General features: G+C 37.0%; 1 protein-coding gene across 3 annotated transcripts in view; it reads left to right on the forward strand.

The window, feature by feature from the left end:
- The window catches only part of zbtb41 (zinc finger and BTB domain containing 41), a 50,811-nt gene that overhangs the window by 20,816 nt on the left and 9,799 nt on the right, over positions 1–20,196 (forward strand). The window contains exons 1-7 of one of the 3 annotated variants that reach the window (XM_043699796.1): positions 6,052–6,137; positions 11,202–12,514; positions 13,034–13,241; positions 14,312–14,381; positions 14,527–14,674; positions 16,418–16,547; positions 18,046–18,141. In XM_043699796.1, coding sequence (XP_043555731.1) covers positions 11,380–12,514; positions 13,034–13,241; positions 14,312–14,381; positions 14,527–14,674; positions 16,418–16,547; positions 18,046–18,141 — 1,787 coding nt within the window. In that variant the 5' untranslated portion in view covers positions 6,052–6,137; positions 11,202–11,379. Of the gene's footprint in view, positions 1–6,051; positions 6,138–6,270; positions 6,673–11,201; positions 12,515–13,033; positions 13,242–14,311; positions 14,382–14,526; positions 14,675–16,417; positions 16,548–18,045; positions 18,142–20,196 lie in introns of those variants that run through there. The other 2 variants (XM_043699797.1, XM_043699798.1) reach the window with 2 other exon arrangements.

The raw sequence follows: 20,196 nt of genomic DNA on the forward strand, positions 1-20,196 counted from the left end.
CCAAAATCAAGCATTTTGTTGCCAATATTGGCCTCATTTTCAACATGCACTAAATTAATTGAATTAATTAAAGCCCAGTTGAGATGTTGGGTTGTTTACTGTGCAAATTAAGTATGTATTGATGAATTTACTGAACCTGCATAGATGTCAATTGTATTTACCATCAAGTTATAAATTCTAAAATAGAATATGTTCTGCTATTTGAGCTTGTTAAAAATACATTTTCTTCTGGACTGTGTATTCAAAGTTCTCTTTGCAGTGCTGATGCACAAATATCTGACTAATTTATATTCATGGTAGGCATGTAGCTTGAAGTACAACAGTTTTCTCCTTTTACAAGCTGCAATTTCTTCAATTTCATATTATCACAATAGAAGAGAATAATGGAACATCTTGTACTTTGGGTGTGAATGGGTGGAATTAGTTTCCATTAGTTAAGGGTTAAATCCTTTGTCATATTGGAAAAGTAATGTGATCTACAGATGTATGAAGGTATGCTAAACATGTAAGAAGTTAAAAGTATGGGAGCTGCATTTTCAACAAAGTAGAACCAGCCTTGGGTGAAATGCAGACAATGCCAATGAAAGACTGAGAAAACAAAAGAGAATGTGAGTCACCTGCATAGTAAAGTATGGGAATTGTAATAAGTGCACTTTAATCTGTATAAAGCTAATAGTATTTTGTAACCCACCAGACTGCGTTTATACATGTCACAGTGTTACAACTTATTCTCTATACCTACATATGAAATAAGTGATCATAACCTAATTTCCTGAATCCTCTGATATTGGACAACTCGCCAAATTAGCAAGAAGATGTTTAAAATATATTTTTATCCCCACTGATTATTTAGCAAATTATTTGTATACTTCAGCAACTTAGCCATGCAGACCACAACACTATTTGGTCTGTGATGTATTCGTTGACCTTGGTTGGATCAGTCGTGGAAGCTTTTTCCTGTCTCTGAAGTAAGAAAGAGATTATATCACAAATAAATTATCCAGCTTCAAGACCTCTGAGAAATATTACACAGTACTTCACAGTGGTTGGCTTGTACATATTACTTTTAGATTATTGACAAATAGAAGCAAATTGCTTCTACACATTGTATATTTATTCCTGAGGCAGTTAAAATTAGATCTTTAATTTTTCAGCCATTGTTTTGGTGTGAAGAATTCATTACTATACCTACCATTTTCTGATTTCCTGTTTAAAATGTGTATGCATAACACTGCTCTTTAACAGACACATCTGCCCCTTAATAAGCAGTAAATACATTTTCGTACCAATTTATTATTGTTGACCCTGATAGTACTTGGTTTTGCCAGCTTCAATGAAGTTACCAGGTGGGCCCACAATGTGGACAATATAAATTGGATTTTTAAAAAAAAATCAATTAGCTACATTTCTAATAAGAGTAAGGGATAGAGTGGGAAGCTGACATTGCAATCCATCATGAAGATGAGAGATCTTTTACTGTTCCCAGTATCTTAAGAAGATACAATTAGATGAGATCCGGATCTTAAAAGGGAGAAAGGCATGGATAATTGTCACAAAGAAGGTTATCTCTCCAAAATGATTAAAGGATATAAGAATGAAAAAGGTGAGAAAAGACATCTATCTATACTAATCAGTGTTAGGCTAATACTCATTTTTATAAGTAATGTAAAGATAAATTATTATAGAGCTGCAGAACGGGAGTGAAGATTAATATCCACCAAACAAAGAGCAGTGCTTCAATTTTTATTGCTAGCATAGGAATTGCATCTGTGCACTGCAACAAGATATGTTAAAAACTTTAACTATGGTTCAATTGAGATTACTATAGGATTACTAAGAAAGTTGACCATGTTTTACCTGTTGAAGTATTTTATGTCATTATTATATGGAATAAATCCTGCTTAGGTATAGAGCTGTTGAACCAAAAGTTTCTGTGCTGCAATTTTTATGTATATCAATGGAACTAAGTTCATTAACTGTTCTTAAAATCTTCCTGATATTCTATTAAATTGTTATCACCAAGCAGAGAATTGAGTGATTAACATAAGTTATTGAATTTTCATCAATAAGACAAAGTTTGGGAATTAAAATGAAAGTTCTTTCGTACTCTAGAAAGACAACTTCAGTTAAGTCTAAAATAATTAATGTGATGCAAATGGTTTCGATCAATGTGGCATGAAAGATGCTAGAAATGAAACTGGATGCAGAGCCCCCACTCCTCAAAAGATAAGTAATTCTTCAGAAAGCAAGCTTATGCTACAATAGAAATTCAATTTGTCATTCCAAAACCACAATTGTTTTTGCACACTCATGTGGATTCTATTTCACGCATACTTTGTTTTGAACCTTCCATGATTTTGAACATTGCCACCCAGAGGTAGCAGAGTAAACAAAATGTTCTATAATGTGGTAATAGTGCTCTCTCTCATGGCAAAGCTTGCTACTGCAATTATTGTGACCAATTTAATACATTGCTTCACACAAGTATCACCTGACCTGTGTGAAAATGTCTAAATTAAACATATTTCCTTTTCCTAAGGTGTGTAGAGCAAATTACCTTAAGGAATAAATAATATTCCTTTATTTAGAAATGCATATTATTTTTCCCATATGTTGGGTTTTTTTTTTGTTCAACTTCATAACATGTCGTAGGATTAATGTGGAAGTGGACGCTCCTACTGGTAACCAATTTACAGGAGCTTAACACATAAGGGAGAACTGCACATTCAATTGTTGAATATTCTTCTATTTACAAGGTTAGAATTAGGAAATTGGTATATCAGAATGGCTGGGGCAAAGTGAGTTCTGCAGATGTTAGAGGTCAGAGTTGAGGTGCTGAAAAAGCACAGCAGATCAGGCAGCATTTGAGGAGCAGGAGAATCACCATTTCAGGTATAAGCCCTTCATCAGGAATCCTGCCTGAAAAAACAACCCTGATGAAGGGTTTATGCCTGAAATGTTGATTCTCCTGCTCCTCGGATGCTGCCTGACCTGTTGTGCATTTTCAACACCACGCTCTCGATTATCAGAATAGTTCTCAAGTCTGTATGTTAAATAAGCTGGATTATTAGAAGAGCATTAAAGTATCATTTGGAGAGATTGTAAGTGATGAAGAGGAAGTGTTAGACTGAATATAAGGTGAGAAAATCATAATTCTATACTACCATTTTAATTTTTTCTGGTAGTGTGAGATAGGCAATATGTTGTCCATGTATTAAATTTGAAAGTTGAAATTACAAACAGAAAGCCAGAGATGATGATATATCACATCAACATGGAACAGAAGCAGAAACATCTACTGGAAAAAAAAATCATTTCTATTTCTGTATGAAAGATGCCATTGTTTGTCATTATTCTCTGAACATTTCAGTACATAAACAAGAGAAGGCCACTCAGCTCCTCAAGCATGCTCCATCATCCAATACGATCATTGTTGATCTGATTTTAACTTCCACTCTACATTCCTGCATATCTCTAATAATCTATCTACTTCTGCCTTAGAAATATTTCAAGATTCTGCATCCACTGCCTTTGAGGAAGGAAGTTCCAAACACTCAACTCTGACAGAATAAAAATGTTTCCCCTTCTGTTTTAAATGGGCAGCACTTTATTTTTAAACTCTGACCCCCCTAGTTTTAGACTATCCTATAAGAGGAAAGACCCTTTCAACATTCTCTCAGTCAAGTCCTCTCAGGATGTTTTATCTTTCAATTAAGTCCCCTCTCACTGGGATGACTCTGGGAATGTCATAGGAAGTAAATCATCTCCTGACTCTCCAAACTTAGGGAGGTGGCATGGTGGCTCAGTAGTAAGTACTGCAGCCTCACAGCACCAGGGACCTGGGTTCGATTCCTGCCTCAGGTGACTGGGTGGAGTTTGCACATTCTCCCTGTGTGTCTGTGTGGGTTTCCTCCCACAATCCAAAGATGTGCAGGTTAGGTGCATTAGTCAGAGGGAGGTGGGTCTGGATAGGTTACACTTCGGAGTTAGTGTGGACTTGTTGGGCCGAAGGGCTTGTTTCTATACTGTAGGAAATCTAACCTAAAGTATGCTTGTGGATGACACAAGTTGTTGGCACAGTGGCCAGTGAAGAAGGTTAGCTCAGATTACAAAGAGATCACGGGTGGCACAGTGGCTCAGCGGTTAGTACTGTTGCCTCACAGCACCAGGGTCTCAGGTTTGATTCCAGCCTAGGGTGACTGATTATGTGGAGTTTGCACATTCTCCCTGTGTCTGCGTGGGTTTCCTTTCATTGTCCAAAAATGTGCAGGTCAGGTGAATTGGCTATGCTAAATTACCCATAGTGTTAGGTGCATTAGTCAGAGGGAGGTGGATCTTGATGGGTTACTCTTCGGAGGGTCAGTGTGGACTGATTGGGCCGAAAGGCCTGTTTCCACACTGTAGGGAATCTCTAATCAGTCAGTAATATTCTGTATTTGCCTGGATGAGTGCAGCTCCAACATCACTTGAACCTCAGTGTCATCCAGGAAAATGTAACCCATTTGATCTATATCTTTTCATTATTTTAAACTTACTGCTGCCATTGTGCTGGTGAAGGAAGTGTATGTACCATCTACAAAATGCACTGCAGCAACTTGCCAAAGCATCTTTGACATCACTGTCCAAATCTGTGATCTCTGCTGCACTTGCCATTTTTAGTGTAGTAAAGTACAGGAATAACATCACCTGCAGCATCTCCTCCAACTCACTCAACATCTTGACTTAAATCACCAACCTCTTCCAACTTTCTCTAGGTCAAGATTCTGAAACTTCCTTCCTTCTTAAAAGTTCTGTATTGGTATACCCTCAACCACAAACTGCAGTGGTTCATGAAGTCTGTTTACACCATTTTACCAAGGGTAACTAGATGTGGCATATAGATGCTGGCTTTGCCAACAATGCCCACACCCCATGATAGAATATTTTAAAAAGGGCTAAAATAAAATAATGCATATCCAGAAATCTGACATCAAAGCAGAATATTCTGGAAAACACAACTGGTAAGGTATCATCCATCACATCCTGACTTTGCATTTTTTTTGTGTTGACCTCTAACATCAAGATTTAATAAAATGTCTGAAGCATTTCTTAGTGTTTTGTAAATAGATACATTTTGAAGGAGTTAAAATTGTGTCTGTCAAATATTCCTTGACCTCCATACTACTTTGAATATTTTCTTTTTATTTCTGGTATCAATTTTTGGGTCCTAGGCATATTTTAATATCTGGCATCTTTTAACTCTAGATTCTATTTGCTGCAAAAATGAAGGGAAAGTTAGTAAATTAAGCCATGCTCCTCAAATATTCAAAACTATTCTTAACTTTTCCTAGTTCTGATGCAGGGTCACAGATTTTAAGTGCTAACTGCTTTACCCCTGGCCTGCTAGTTGTTTCCAGCATTTGACAATCACCTGATAAAGGAGCAGCTTCCAAAAGCTAGTGCTTCCAAATAAACCTGTTGGACTATAACTTGGTGTTGTGTGATTTTTAACTTTGTCCACCACAGTTCAACACCGGCGTTTCCAAATCCTGCAATATTTTGAGTTTTTGTATCTCCTCAAATGCACTGGCTTCAAAAGGGACCCTGATAGAGGAAAGAAAGTAACAATTATCACTGCTTGAAGGATTGAGAAACAGATGATCCCGATAAGAGGTGCAGGAAAAGGACCTAAGACAAAACGATATATGACCTTTTTGGGGGAAAACAAAATTAGGCAATTAGTTGTTCGGATATGGATTGCAATTCCCGACACAGCTGATGGTTGTAGATTCCACTGTGGTTTTCAATTGGAAATTAGACCATTGCTTGAAGAGAGAAAGAATATGCGGGTCTACGATGAACAGCATGCAAAGACATGATGACTTCCCTCTTTCTATGATGTACCCATTCGATAGGTGCTTAAACGCAACTTCAAGTTAACACAGCTCCGAAATGAATGGACTTCATTGCGTGATCTTCCCAGCACGATTGACACACAGCAGCCTGCCATTGCGCAAGTGCAGGAGGCAAAGGGGATGGGGAGGCCGGCAGATAGCCAATGCGCGTGCGCAAGGACCACTGGCCGCCCGGCAGCCGGCCCACTGCGCATGTGCGGGCGTTCGGCTTTCTCTGGGTTCTGGCCACGAGCGGAAACAAAGGTTTGAAAATTTAAAGAAAAACAGATAACGGGGAACGCGAAGGTCGGGGCTTGGGGCTTGGCAGGGCAACCAATGAGAGAGGGGTTTACTGCGGGGTGGTCGGCAGTGGGAAAGGGGTTCCTGGGAGACGGGGCCTGTGTTGGGTCCATTCCTTTACTGGTTCCTGCACTCTAATCCGGGAGTAGGTTGGATGGCGCTATGTCCCGTGGTCCGGGAGTGTCAGTTGAGTGCGGTGGCCCCAGCTCACAGTCCAGAGCAGGAGCTGGCGGCCTGAGAGACTACTTCTCCTCGTTTGGCGGCACCGATTGCGGAACAGTGCCTCTCTGGCTGGGCCCTTCTGGGGCAGAGGGGCTCTGACAACCAACCCATGGCTTTCACATCAGCATGAGGGGATGCACTGAGCTTGGGCTTGCTGGTTTCAGTGGGCCAGCCACCTGCTCTCTGACCTTGGTGTGAATCTGATGGGGATGGAAAATCTGACTGCCTGATGGCGGAAATGAGAGGGGCGGAATCATAACCCAGTTCTGTACTGCAGGTGGGTTTGTGCAAAGCTACTTTTATTCGGAGAGATTGTAAGAAGGTAGCTGACTCCATCCCTCCTCTTGGTCGCTTGTCTGAGACTGAACCAATTGTTCGTGATATTGGTGATACATATGACTCCAAAATTAGCCTCTGACACATCGCTTGTCTATTTCCACTCTATAATGACTCCACCCATGTTTAGGCTAATTTTTCTGCTATAACCCATCTACTTTGACTTTCCTAACTCACTTCTGACTGACCTTTGTCTTTCTACCCTGTGTAAGTTGAGGTCATCTGTAATTCTGTCCTAACTTGCTCGAGTCCTATTTACTAATCACAGTTCTGCTTTGACTCCTGATTGAGCAGTACCTCCGTTGTAAACAGTATTTTTAAAAATGAATTTAGTGTGCATTTTTCTGCATGGTTCCTATTTCTTGGCTTTGGTGTTGTAATTTGGTATTTTGATGAAATCAGGCAAGTCTGTGTGTCTTGTTTGTTGGTCTTTAGTGACTGTCTGTGCTGAGGACGATCTAAATGTATATTCAGAGAGCTAGTTACCATCAGGCACTATTCTTCATTGGAATGCACATTTCTGGGTATTGGGTGAGGACCTGAATGGGTTTATTTGGAAGCACTATTTTTGGAGTGCTGCTCATTCATCAGTGAAGGAGTAGCACTCCGAAAGCTAGTGCTTCCAAGTAAAACTGTTGGAGTATAACCTGGTGTGTGATTTTTAACTTTGTACATCCAGTTAAACACTGGCATCTCCAAATCCTGATTGGGCTTGGTATGGATGAATGGTCTGGTTTGTTGATTGTTAGGTGTTTGTGATGTATTACCACTTCAGTGAGGTGCAAACTAGATTGGAATCTGTAGATCACAATTTATTGGTCCCAGTCTCCTCTAAGGTGTTATTTGTGGTCTCCTTTATGAAAATAATCCCACCAAAATAGATTGCTGCCATCGGTGAGATTTCAGTGTTTCTTTTGACTGCTTAGTTTGCGCATAGTCCGCGCATAGTCCTTTGTTTTGTTTCAGGGTACAACGTATTAACTTTAGAAAAAGCAACATACTTCAGGTTCAGTTTTGAAAATGTAAAATATTATAAAAACACTGGGCATATTCAGCAGCTCTGGCAGAAACTGTGGGGAGAGAAATAGATAATCTTCTAGATTGAATAACTTTTCATCAGTACTGGTTCCAATGAATACTTGGTCCTGAAACATTCACTGTGTTTCTGTCTCCACAATTGCCAGATCTTCAGCTGATTAAAAACAGAAAATGTTGCAAATTATAAGTTTTAGACACTTTTAGAACATAGAGAGATGCCAGTAATCCAATTTCAATCACTAGTGTATGGGCTTGACACTATAAAATATTATAGAACTTTCAAATTTCATTTTCATTTTATTTTACTATTTATTTTACTGTTATAGTTTAAAAGCTTTAACTTTCCTAAACACCACATTTCAATTAGGTTTGGTATTGTAGATTAATTCTTTTCAGAAAGCCATTGTGATAAATTAACAAACTAACTAAATTCTTTTTGAATTTTTGTATTTTTGGTTCGTGACTTCTATTTAAATCCACTCACAATGAATCCTTTCCTCTTCAACGTACATTATTTCATTATGTTTATCAACAAATAAATACAATTTACAGTTTTACTTCAACTGCAGTATTGTATATATTTTTTGTAAATATATTTATTTGCAAATTTTTTTAACTTTACAAACATATAGAATTATTGAAAAATACAATTAATAACATCAGTGTAATAAAAACAAAAAAACACAAATTACAATACAGCTACTGTTTACCAACTACTAACCTATCCTATAATACAAAACAAACGAACCCTAACACTGTGCAAAGCAACACCAAAAAAAGAAAGAAAAGCAAAAAAAAACACAAAATACAGAACAGCTATGCTCGGCGCAAAGCTCCCAAACAAAGGAAACAGGAGCATTGTATATATACCCGTATTACCTCAGGAGACCCCCTCCAGGGCTTGACAAATCTAAACCTGGTTAGACAAACGCCCTAGTTAAGATAACTGACAAATCTATATCCAAATAACTCAAGTAGGGCTGCTATGTCTTATAAAAATGGTCTGTTGTGTGGTGCACTATGATTGTAAAATAGTCCAAGGGAATGTGCTCCATAATTAATTTCTGCCATCCCAGCAAGCCCGGTGGGTTCTCAGACACCCAATTCATCAGAATATTCCTCTGTGCACAGTATGCAAGAATATTAAATAGTTTCTTCCCATGCCTGTTTAAAGTTGGTAAATTTGGTAGACCTAAGAGGAGAGATATCGTGTCTCTTTGACTTCAATCCTCAATACCTTCCTTATCTCTCCTGCCACAGCGCTCCAATAAACATGGAGCCTGTGGCATGTCCAGAAGCAATGGGTAAGAGTACCTACACTTATTTTACATTTGGGGAGCACTGAAGGTGCCCCTTTTTTAAACTTCGCCAGACGGTCTGGTGCCAAATGAGCTCTGTGCAGAACCTTTAATTGTGTAGTGCATGTCCTATTACAGATTGAGATCTTTTGAGTATTCTCCCATATTTCAGAAGAGATCTCCACTCCTAGCTCTTGCTCCCAGACCTTACATAACTGGTTAATATCCTGCCAGGCCCTACCACCCAGCAGGCGATAGAGGGCACTAACCGAAAGGGTGCTTGTGGAACGTAGCAACAACCTCTCTATCGGGCTTATAGGGCTTAGTGAGAAGCGTAGTCTTCTTCTGGATGAAACCCCTAACCTGAAAAAAACAGAAAAGATCTCTGCTGGGTAACTCGTATTTGCGGCTTAGTTGCCCAAAATACATCATAACCTCTCCCTCAAACAAGTCTCCCAAACTAGAAACCCCTCTCGCTGCCCATAGTTTGAACCGTACATTGTTTTTGGCTTCTTGCCCAAGGAAAGAGATATTTTATCAGATTGATTCACATGTGCATTTTCAGAAATTAAAAAGATTCTGCTTTTATTCATTTTTAGTTGTTTGGTTTTTATTCTTTATTTCAATTTATTTTAGAGATTTTGCTTGAGTGTGAGAATTGAATTCAATGAGCTTTATTGTCATATATTCAAATAAGTACACTAAAAGGTTTACAAGTCACCACATACGGCGCTATCTTAGGTACAAATATCTAAGTACAGATTCTTCAGTACAAGTTCTAAGGAAAAAAAAAGAAAAGTAAAGAAATAAGAAGTCCAGCATTACAGATTGTTGGAATAAATTAGAAAATAAGTTCAGTCCTTCCAAATGAGTAATTCAGCGTTTACAGCTCTTTGGGATAGAGAATTCCAAATTTTCAAGACCCTGACAAAAGAAATTCTTGCTTATTTTTATCTTAAATAAATGATACTCTGAAATTCTACTTCTTAGTTCTAGATTCCCACAAAACAGAAACATCTTTCCGCATCTATTCTATCAATTTCCCTCAAAATCTTCTATGTTTCAACATGATCACCTCTCATACTTCTGAACTGCAATGAGTATTGGCTCAATCTGCTTAGTTTCCTTATAAACATGGAGGAAGTAGGAATCAACCTCTGAGTCTTCTTTGAACTGCTGCCAGTACAATTTGGTCCTCATATGAGAGAGTGTGTCTGTGTAGTGTAGTGGGTTCACCTGCAGTGTGACATTAACCCAAGATCCTGGTTGAGACCATCCTCATGGGTACTGAACTTGACTCTTGCCCTCACGCATACACATATAAGTCTATGGGGTGAATTTGCATTTGCAGATACATTCTATTTTGTTCAAAATGCGCACAATCTGTAGGCAGTCAGTCCGTGTGACATTTTATAAATTCCTACTTTGGAAATAGAACCAGTCTGACTCAAGGTTGGGATACAGACAGACTCTAACCTCACACCTTTAATGCATTGACTGAGCTGAGATATCACTTTCTTTAAAATAAAACCTTACCTCATCTCGGGACTGTGACTTGAAAGAAGTTCTGGGATTTACATATTAATCAATCGAAACCTTCATCCCCATTCTAAGTGATTAAAGACAACAGCAATCTAGGTTTGTTCAATACATCGCATGACACTTTTTCATCTTTTACTATAAATTCTGTGTCCTATGATCTTATCCCACTTGCTACCCTGGTGAAGGAGCAGTGCTCCGAAAGCTTGTACTTCCAAATAAACCTGTTGGACTATAACATGGTGTTGTGATTTTTAACTTTATCCACCCCAGTCCAACACCGGCACCTCCACAATTTGATTTAGTTTAAGACAATAGTTTCTGGCACATATTTCTAACCTTCAAACCAAATTTGAAATTCAATCATAGTATGATCACTGTGCCCTAAAGATTCCTTTACTGTGAGATCACGAGCTCATCATGTCTCAATATTGTACGATTTGCCAACCTGGCATAAGCACACTTGTTTTTAATTTAGTTAACCAGTTTTTTTTTGTAGTATTCACTTATTGCACGAGCCTATCTAACAAATATAGTTTAAACATGTTGCAGTTTTGTTTAATTGTAATAACCTGTTTCGGTGATTTTCTTGCAGGCCCGATGAATATCGTGACTATACTAAGAAAATTTTGCAAAATGAAATCATCTAATATCAACAAAGGCTACAAGGACAACTGACATTGAAACAACATATTTTTGTTCTACAGTATTGTTCCAATGTCTGTCAGCAAACTGAGAAAAGTTACACAGCTGCTGCAGTTTTCATAAACATCATGTCTCAGAATACTGACAATTCTTATAAAACTAGTTCAAGTTTAATGGGAACACCTTGCAAAGACATTTTTTTAGATTTACAGACTGCAAAATTTGAAAATCGATGCTGTGGTCCCAGATCAATTCAGGGCCTTTCAAGTGTTGCAGATAATCTGAATGTTCCTTTAGGTCCATCCTCACCTATTATACACCTGAGATCACTGGTACATAACAAAAATCTATTGAAATATATGAACGATGATAGACTCAAGCAGTCGCCTTTCTGTGACTTAATTATCATGGTAGAAGGAAAGCATTTTTGTGCCCATAAGGTGGTTGTTGCAGTGGGGAGCAGTTATTTCTATGCTTGTTTAAGCAAAAACCCAAACATGGATAGTATCCAATTGGACCATGTAAGTTACTATGTTTTCCATCACTTGTTGGAGTTTCTATATACGTCTGAATTCTTCATACAGGAAAATGATATCCCATCAGTTTTGGAAGCAGCACAGTTTCTAGACATTATAGATGCAGTTAAATTATTGTCTGGTAATGAAAATGTCTCTCGGTCAACCCAATCAGAGAGTTTCACTGAAAATAATCAGTGTTTGGAAGAAAAGAATTCTCTTGAAACTGCTCCCAAATTACAAAATGTATGTACCTTCTGCAGTAAAAGTTTCTGTTATAAAAAATCCTTAGAAAACCATATTGCTAGAGCTCACAGTGACCATGCTCATGTGCAAGAAGAGAGTGCTATTCCAACAAAGTTAGCATGTTCCACAAGGAGGTGGTCAACTCGCACTCGTAAGTGTCCAGCAAAATTTGAAAGTAAAAGTAACAATGAAGTCACAGATGTCTCTGAAGATGAATCTTCCAGTAAAAATGGGAGTGATGCAGAGAAACATGATGATTGTGAAGCTATCGAAAGTGAAGATGAAACGGAAGGAGTTGAAGTAAAATTTGAGGAAGAATTGGAAAAGGAGGAAGAAATTGAAAGAGAGGAGGAAAATGATGAAGAAACCGATGAGAATGAGCCTCTGGATGCAGAAGAAATTGAGCAAAATATTCCCAGGGAACTAGATCCAGTCGTATCACAGACTGGCAGCAAGAAAACACTTCACTGTCCCAAATGTGATAAAACGTTTGATCGAATAGGTTGGTAAGATCAAAATACCTGGTCTTTTGGTCAGTTGTGTTGACTGTTTCTGCCATTCAGTAAATATGCATCACTTGTGGAAACTGAGTTTGTAATAATTTCAAATTTTATACAAAAGATGTTCTGTACTTCGACATAATTTCATTTTCAAATATTAAATGTTTGAGTAATTATAATTAGATTACAAATTTCTTTGCTTTTCCCTCTATGCTCCATTCTCCAGCTAAAAAGACTGGTTATGAAAGCATAGGCTTTAGCAATTTTATTTCCTGTGTGATTTCTTGACTAATTATTTGGTCTCTTTCCTCCAAGCTGTTGCCTCCTTTTTTTTGTGTAGTATCTGAACCTCCTGGTAATGGCATATCTGAGATCAAAAGCTTTCAATAGTGAGGGCTATTGAGAGTGAAAGCTATATGCTGCTCACTGTGCTGCTTTATTTGTGTGCATTTACATGATCAGTCATAATCCAGTTTTTTACTGGAATCTTTTTGTCTTAATGTTGTATCCTGACTTTATAGGAAAATATGAATGTCACACTCGTGTGCATACTGGAGAAAAACCTTTTGAGTGTGATATTTGTAGTCAGCGTTACTCCACCAAATCCAACTTAACTGCACACAGAAAGAAACATAATGCGCAAGTTGCTATTCAAAGAAAAGAACAAAAATGTCCATTCTGTAACAAGCTACATGCCAGCAAAAAAACATTGGCAAAGCATGTGAGGAGGTAAGTGTAAACTGCTGATTATATCCTGTTAAAATATTTGTATGCCCCTCTAGTTTTCTGCAGCCTTCTAGTAGCCATTTTATATTTGGATTGTCAAAAGTGAAACAGTATTTACCATTTTTTGGATGTGTCAAGTTAGTACCAAATTTTTTTAAAATGTAGCTTTTGTATAATTTGTCAATTTAAGAAAAACAAATATGCCCAAACAAACACTAAAGTTATTATTAAATAAATAGTACCAGAAATGTTCCCTTTCAATTTTAGATAAAGCCTTTCATCAGTGTCCTAAAATACTTTATAGCCAGTAAACTAATTTTTGTAGTGTAGTTACAGTTGTGATGGAGGAAACACTGAAGCTAATTTGCACAGTCACCTTTCTGAAGCAGCAATGTGAAAATGACCAGATAATTTTCCAGCAATGTTCATTGAGGCATTAATACTGACAAGGACACGGGCCTACATAGAAAAGTGCCACAAAATTATTTACATCAATCTGAGAAGACAGATATTCTATCTGTTTACCTCCAGTATTGCGGAGCTTCCTCAGCACTGCATGATTGCATCAGTATCTCTTCCAGCACAATTGAATATTGGTTTGTTAATGCTCAGAAGTAAACAACCAGCAAAAGAGACCAGAAAAGAATAACAATATATCTGTCGGAAATTGTTGAATAAACAATGCGCTTTAATGTATAGTACAATCAATAGCCTCATTTTATGGCCACATTGAATAATGTTTGTTTTTCTTTTTTACTAAGTTTTACTATTGCTGTTCTAAGATGAGAGATGTATAGCCAAATCAATTACTGAAATAGCGAGGTACTTCTCATAATTCCCCAAATAAAGTATAGTTTATATAAAAAATAAAATACCAAACACAATTAGCGGGAAAGCTGAAATACAGAGAATAGGCATCTTTTTATGATGTTGAGGATTTGCGATTCAGAACACTGATTCCTTGGGAAGGCATTTTCAAAAATATAGTTTAGGTTTTTAATAATGCTTTCATTCTTATTTTCATTTATGATGGCAACAGTGTGCTAATTAATTAAGTTTGGGAATGTTTCCAGGTTTCATCCAGCTAATGTACAAGAATTTTTTGCTGCCAGAAAGAAGAAGAGTGAAGCTTGGAAGTGTGACGTAAGTCCTTTAATGTATCCTCCAAGTCCCAAAAAGTAATGTACATAAGTAGTAACTGAGATAAAATGCCCTGACCCTTCTGTGTTTGTGTCTTGCAGTATTGAACTTTTTGTGATGATTCCCTATTGCTTTTATTTGGCCATAGGTATGTAACAAAACTTTCACAAGGAGACCTCATCTTGAGGAGCACAGGATCCTTCACACACAAGACAAACCATTTAAATGTAGTTATTGTGAAGAACATTTCAAATCGAGATTTGCAAGACTTAAGCATCAGGAAAAGTTTCATTTGGGTATGGAAAAGTCTGCAAGATAAACATTAAATGAAAAATTAGCTGTGGAACCTCGAATTGTTTCCTTCAAAGTTTACCATCTAGTTTTGTAGTTCAGTCTGAAAATTCTTTTTTGTTAATTGTTATAATTTGATACCTACAGAACTCTTGCTCTGTACACCTGCTTATCTTTAGAATTCAGAAGTTATGCTGAAGGATACATTAATTAAAATTATTAGACTTATGGGGCAATTGTTGACCCATGTACAATAAATAATTTATGAAATTAAATATAGTATTTGTGTTAGTTTTCACAGTTTGCATTTAATAAGTAACAATTCAGATACCTAGGCTCAAATAACCAATGCTTGTACTTATATTTAACAATGATATGAAACATACATTGTATGAAATCTCAAAAAAAACTTAATTATTCTTGTCTAATTTTCAGAAATCTCGAGTGAATTTGAGCAAACATTATGTAGTTTTCAGCCTGTTGTATTGTGAATATACTTTTGAGTTTGGTGGCACCTTTTGATTATGATGCGTACAAATATCGGTTAAAGACCCCTGATGGATTTGAGCACATAACTAATCTTAACCTTTGTGAACTCTTGAGTGTGCTGCATGTTAAAGGTATCTTTGAAATTAGATGTTCAGACTAAATGTCAAATCACATGTCCTGTCTGCCTGCTTAGGTGAACTTTAAAGATCCCATGATACTGGGATGAGAAAGAATGAAGTAGCTGTTCTTGCATTAGTTATAAAGTGCTGCCAGTAATTTGTGGGAATGTAGGAAATTCAACAATTGGGACCTCTTTTGTTATCTTTAAAGTGAACTGAAGTTTCTCTTTCTGCCTATTCAATCGACACTGTTATCAACTTGCACCACTTGATACTCTGAGATCAGATTTCTCGTCATTTTCTCTATAAAGAATCATGTCAATTTGTTCTTGGTCTCCTCCCCATTTATTGTACAGCCATAGGAATATAAATACAAGGGTACAGAAGTAATCTATTCAACCCTTTGAACTTATTGTGCTATTTAATCTGATCTCGAGGAGTAGATTGCTAACCAATTTGAGGAGGGATGTTGTAAATAAACAAAACAAAATACTGGATAAACTCAGCAAGTATGGCAGCATCTGTGGAGAGAGAAAGTTTGATGTGTCAAGTCTGGTGATGCTTCAAGTTCTGAAGAAGAGTCTTTGAATTTAAAACTTTAAATCTATATCTGTCTCCATAGGTACTACCAGATCTATTGAGTTTCTCCACTTTCTTTTGTGTGAAGTAAAATTATGAAGTTCATATTTAACAGTCCATACTAATTATCAAACATAACTTTGTTATTTGAAGGAGATATTCAAAACAAAATATTTGGTTGTTCTCAGGTTATCCTTGGATAGCAAATTTAATACATAAAGGATGACTGAGACAGCAGTGAGTGCTTAAAAAATATTGAAGCAAGACGTTCGGTGATTATAATAAATAGACTTTTTTATTTTATCATCCTTTCTTTCAGCCACACCAAAATAAAGGTTAAACTGTGGTCCCTTTCCCTGCAAGGAAAGAAAGTGCATGGATGATGTACTGCAGAGATACAGCCTAGATCATTCTGTCAGGGCAGGTTCATTTTTCTAATTTGAATGGAGTTCATTTTAATGCAGTTTTTTTTAACCACTTTGTATTGCAGAACTGCAGACTTTGCAAATCCAAAACTTACAATTTGAAACTAACACTACCAATTTATTTCTCACATTTTAGGGCCATTTCCATGTGATATTTGTGGTCGCCAGTTTAATGACACTGGGAACCTTAAGCGTCATATTGAATGCACTCATGGAGGAAAACGAAAGTGGACTTGCTTTATTTGTGGGAAGTCAGTAAGGGAAAGGTAACACTAGATATGGCTATTAGAAATAAACGAAATATAAATAGTTGCAATTTTTAAGCTCATTGAGAAAAGACTACAAAAAAACCCAGTATTTATAAATCTACTTTAATATTAGGCTATTTTGTTAATACTTGACGATGCAATTAATGTATAGATATGTTCAAAAGACTATTTATTTATCTTTATGTAAGTATTCATCTTATTTTGTTCTTTCTCAAGTGAGTTTGAAATCTATGCTCTTAATTTGGGAAATCAATAAATAATACAATAAGTGAAGAGGATACTCTGCTGATCTCTGCCAATGTTGTAATTGTAATCATGTTATAGCATTATAATAATTATATAGCTCTTCCTTGAGACTTTTCCTGATCTGGTTGATGCTGTGTAATGACAGCATTTTTAAAAAAATTAATGTTTTTATTAAGAACTTCCATCTTGCTGAGAAGGCTTCAGGCCTATTCACATCCAACAACATACACTGAAAACCTAGCTGTCAACTGAACAGCTCTGACAAACTCTGTCATTGTTTCGACAGATTGGAATATTGTGGCGTTTGGTATGCTTTCCCTTTATTGGTCAGAGTATTGAGTACAGGAGTTGGGAGGTCATGTTGCGGCTGTACAGGACATTGGTTAGGCCACTGTTGGAATATTGCATGCAGTTCTGGTCTCCTTCCTATTGGAAAGATGCTGTGAAACTTGAAAGCGTTCAGAAAAGATTTACAAGGATTTTGCTAGGGTTGGAGGTTTTGAGCTATAGGGAGAGGTTGAATAGGCTAGGGCTGTTCAGAGTGTCAGATGCTGAGGGATGACCTTATAGAGATTTATAAAATCATGAGGGGCATGGATAGAATAAATAGGCAAAGTCTCTTCCTTGGGGAGGGGGAGTCCAGAACTAGAGGGCATAGATTTAGGGTGAGGGGGGAAAGATATAAAAGAGACCTAAGAGGCAACCTTTTCACTCCGAGGATGGTACATGTATGGAATGAGCTGCCAGAGGAAGTGGTGAAGGCTAGTACAAATGCAAAATTTAAAAGGCATCTGGATGGATATATGAATAGGAAGGGTTTGGAGGGATATGGGCCAGGTGCTGGCAGGTGGGACTAGATTGGGTTGGGATATCTGGTCAGCATGGACAAGTTGACCCGAAGGGTCTGTTTCCGTGCTGTACATGTCTATGACTCTAAACATCATCATTCTTGATAAAAGAACACACAATTTAAAAAAAATATAAATGTTGTCCTATCTCCCAGTGTTAATAAATCCTTTTGAAGAATTCAGGATCCTGATCATCACAAAAGCACTAATCAATACTTCATTGGGCTATATTCTATCAATGCAGTTTAGTGAAATCCATCCACTAATTACTGAGATGTATTGTTCACAAACAAGGTAATTACAGAAATATTCAGCAGTGAAAAGGGCAAAAGTCAACAGAGTACATATTTTTAAGGAAACCTTAATTTATTTATTTCTTATTTTTAAAAAAAATTGAACAGAACTACATTAAAAGAACATCTTCGTATCCATAGTGGGGAAAAGCCACATCTGTGCAGCATTTGCGGACAGAGTTTCCGTCATGGTAGCTCATACAGGTAAGAACATGCAAGAATCATCTGGCTCTGTAAAATCTATCACTGATGCCTAATCACTTCTTAAATATTTTTCTACATGTAATCCAACAAAACTCAAGAATGATCATCCATTCTGCATTTCTTCTGTCCATCTATTACTTACTGTCCACTGGACCACAAACAAATTAAGGCATTTGTTTTCCACTCAGCATTATGTTAATACAGGTGACAGTCAATTTTTTAAAAAATATGTCCTGTGAAGCACTCTGGGTTTGTGTCTTAAATATTGTTTCAAGATAATTTATCATGTTTGTTACTATTTTTAAAATATATTTTCTGTTCATCCTCATTTAATGTTGATGAGTAATGCAAACAATTTCTGACCAAGAAATCAGTAGGTAAACCACATTAATGCTGCAAATGCCCTGTGAAGGCAAGTGGAAGTGAGCCAGCATTGCTTCCACTTTGTTCACTGTCATGGTTGTGATTAGATTGGTTGTGTACTTTGTAAACAATCTAATCACAACCATAATGGATACAAACTGTGCAATCATGAATGTTTATGCCACAATGCATTGATTCTGTATGAATCAACTTTTCTATAGATATTCATGTCTTTGAGCAGAATCAGGATGACCTGTATTTAAAATGATGAGATGGATGGATAGGATGGATACTCTGAGTGTTTTCCCAGTGAAATGCGAAAAATTCGGGGGCATAAGTTTAAGGTGAGAGAGAGGAAACTTTAAGGGAGATAGGTGTGTTTTTTTTGCAGAGGGCGGTAGGTGCCTAGATTGCACTGATTGGGATACATTAGCAAAGTAAAAGAATCATTTTGACAACACATGAACATGCAGGAAATAGAGGGATATGGATCTTGTCCAGGCAGATGGGATTAATTTAGAATGGTATCATGGTTGGCACAGACATAGTAGGCTGAAGGCCCTTTTGCAATGCTATAATCTTCTATGTTTTATATAATATTAACCCAATCCCATTCTTGCGCATTCTGCCTCAGAATCATCTCTTTTCAACATTAAATATATATTTATAAATTTAATAGTTTTATCCTAACTCTCCCCCACTGGAAAATGTATAGGGTCAGGTGGAACATTGGTTTTGAACCTCCCTGCCTTCTGCAGTGAAATCGATGGAGACCAGCATTAAATGGGATGTAAAACTGAAGTTTGACCAAATATTTTTCCTCATTTGGTTTCCCATCCAATGGCTTGACTTAAAATAATTGCTGAAATAAACTTTTTGATCTAAATATATAAATTATTTTCGCCAGTCCTTTGTAAGTTCAAGTCAATGCAAATAGTATATATGTAGGACAGATGAGATTAAGATGCTTAAGGCAACGTTGTCTCTGCTCTTCATGGAGATCTTGGGCTTCTGCACCCTAGGACTTGTGCCCCTTATGACAAGTCCTTCCTCAGCACTCCCTTCATGCTGGGGACTCTGCCATGGGTATGTCACAACCGTTTATTTCCTGATCTAATTTCTACTCACTCAAACCTTGATATCAGTCCCTTCTATTTGAGAGGAGCAATGGAAATTATTGAATTGAGACCTGCAGTTCTCAATGAACTTTGTGTGTGTCTGTTTATATATCTGAAAAGACCATGAATAAAATATACTGAAAGTAATTGATACGATTAAAATATTTTAAACTTTGCACAAAGCTTGTTGATTTTAGTTTATTTTTGTGTTATAACATTCTTGTTAATTAATGTGAAATTTACCTAGTCAATTCTACTACAACTGAATCAAATTGATAGAGAGAATTTACCAAGCTAGCAATATCTTTGCATATCATTAAGAATGACAGCATACAGTAGTAGGATGTGTGTATTTCTCATATTGAATTTTATTTATCATGTATTGAGCATTTTTGCATCTGCATGCTGATCATCATGCTTTTTTAGTTATCTAATGGTATAGAGTCATAGAGATGTACAGCATGGAAACAGACCCTTCGGTCCAACCCTTCCATGCTGACCAGATATCCCAATCCAATCTAGTCCCACCTGCCAGCACCTGGCCCATATCCCTCCAAACCCTTCCTATTCTCAT

Source organism: Chiloscyllium plagiosum, chromosome 11, assembly GCF_004010195.1.
Source record: "Chiloscyllium plagiosum isolate BGI_BamShark_2017 chromosome 11, ASM401019v2, whole genome shotgun sequence".
NCBI classification, from domain to species: domain Eukaryota; kingdom Metazoa; phylum Chordata; class Chondrichthyes; order Orectolobiformes; family Hemiscylliidae; genus Chiloscyllium; species Chiloscyllium plagiosum.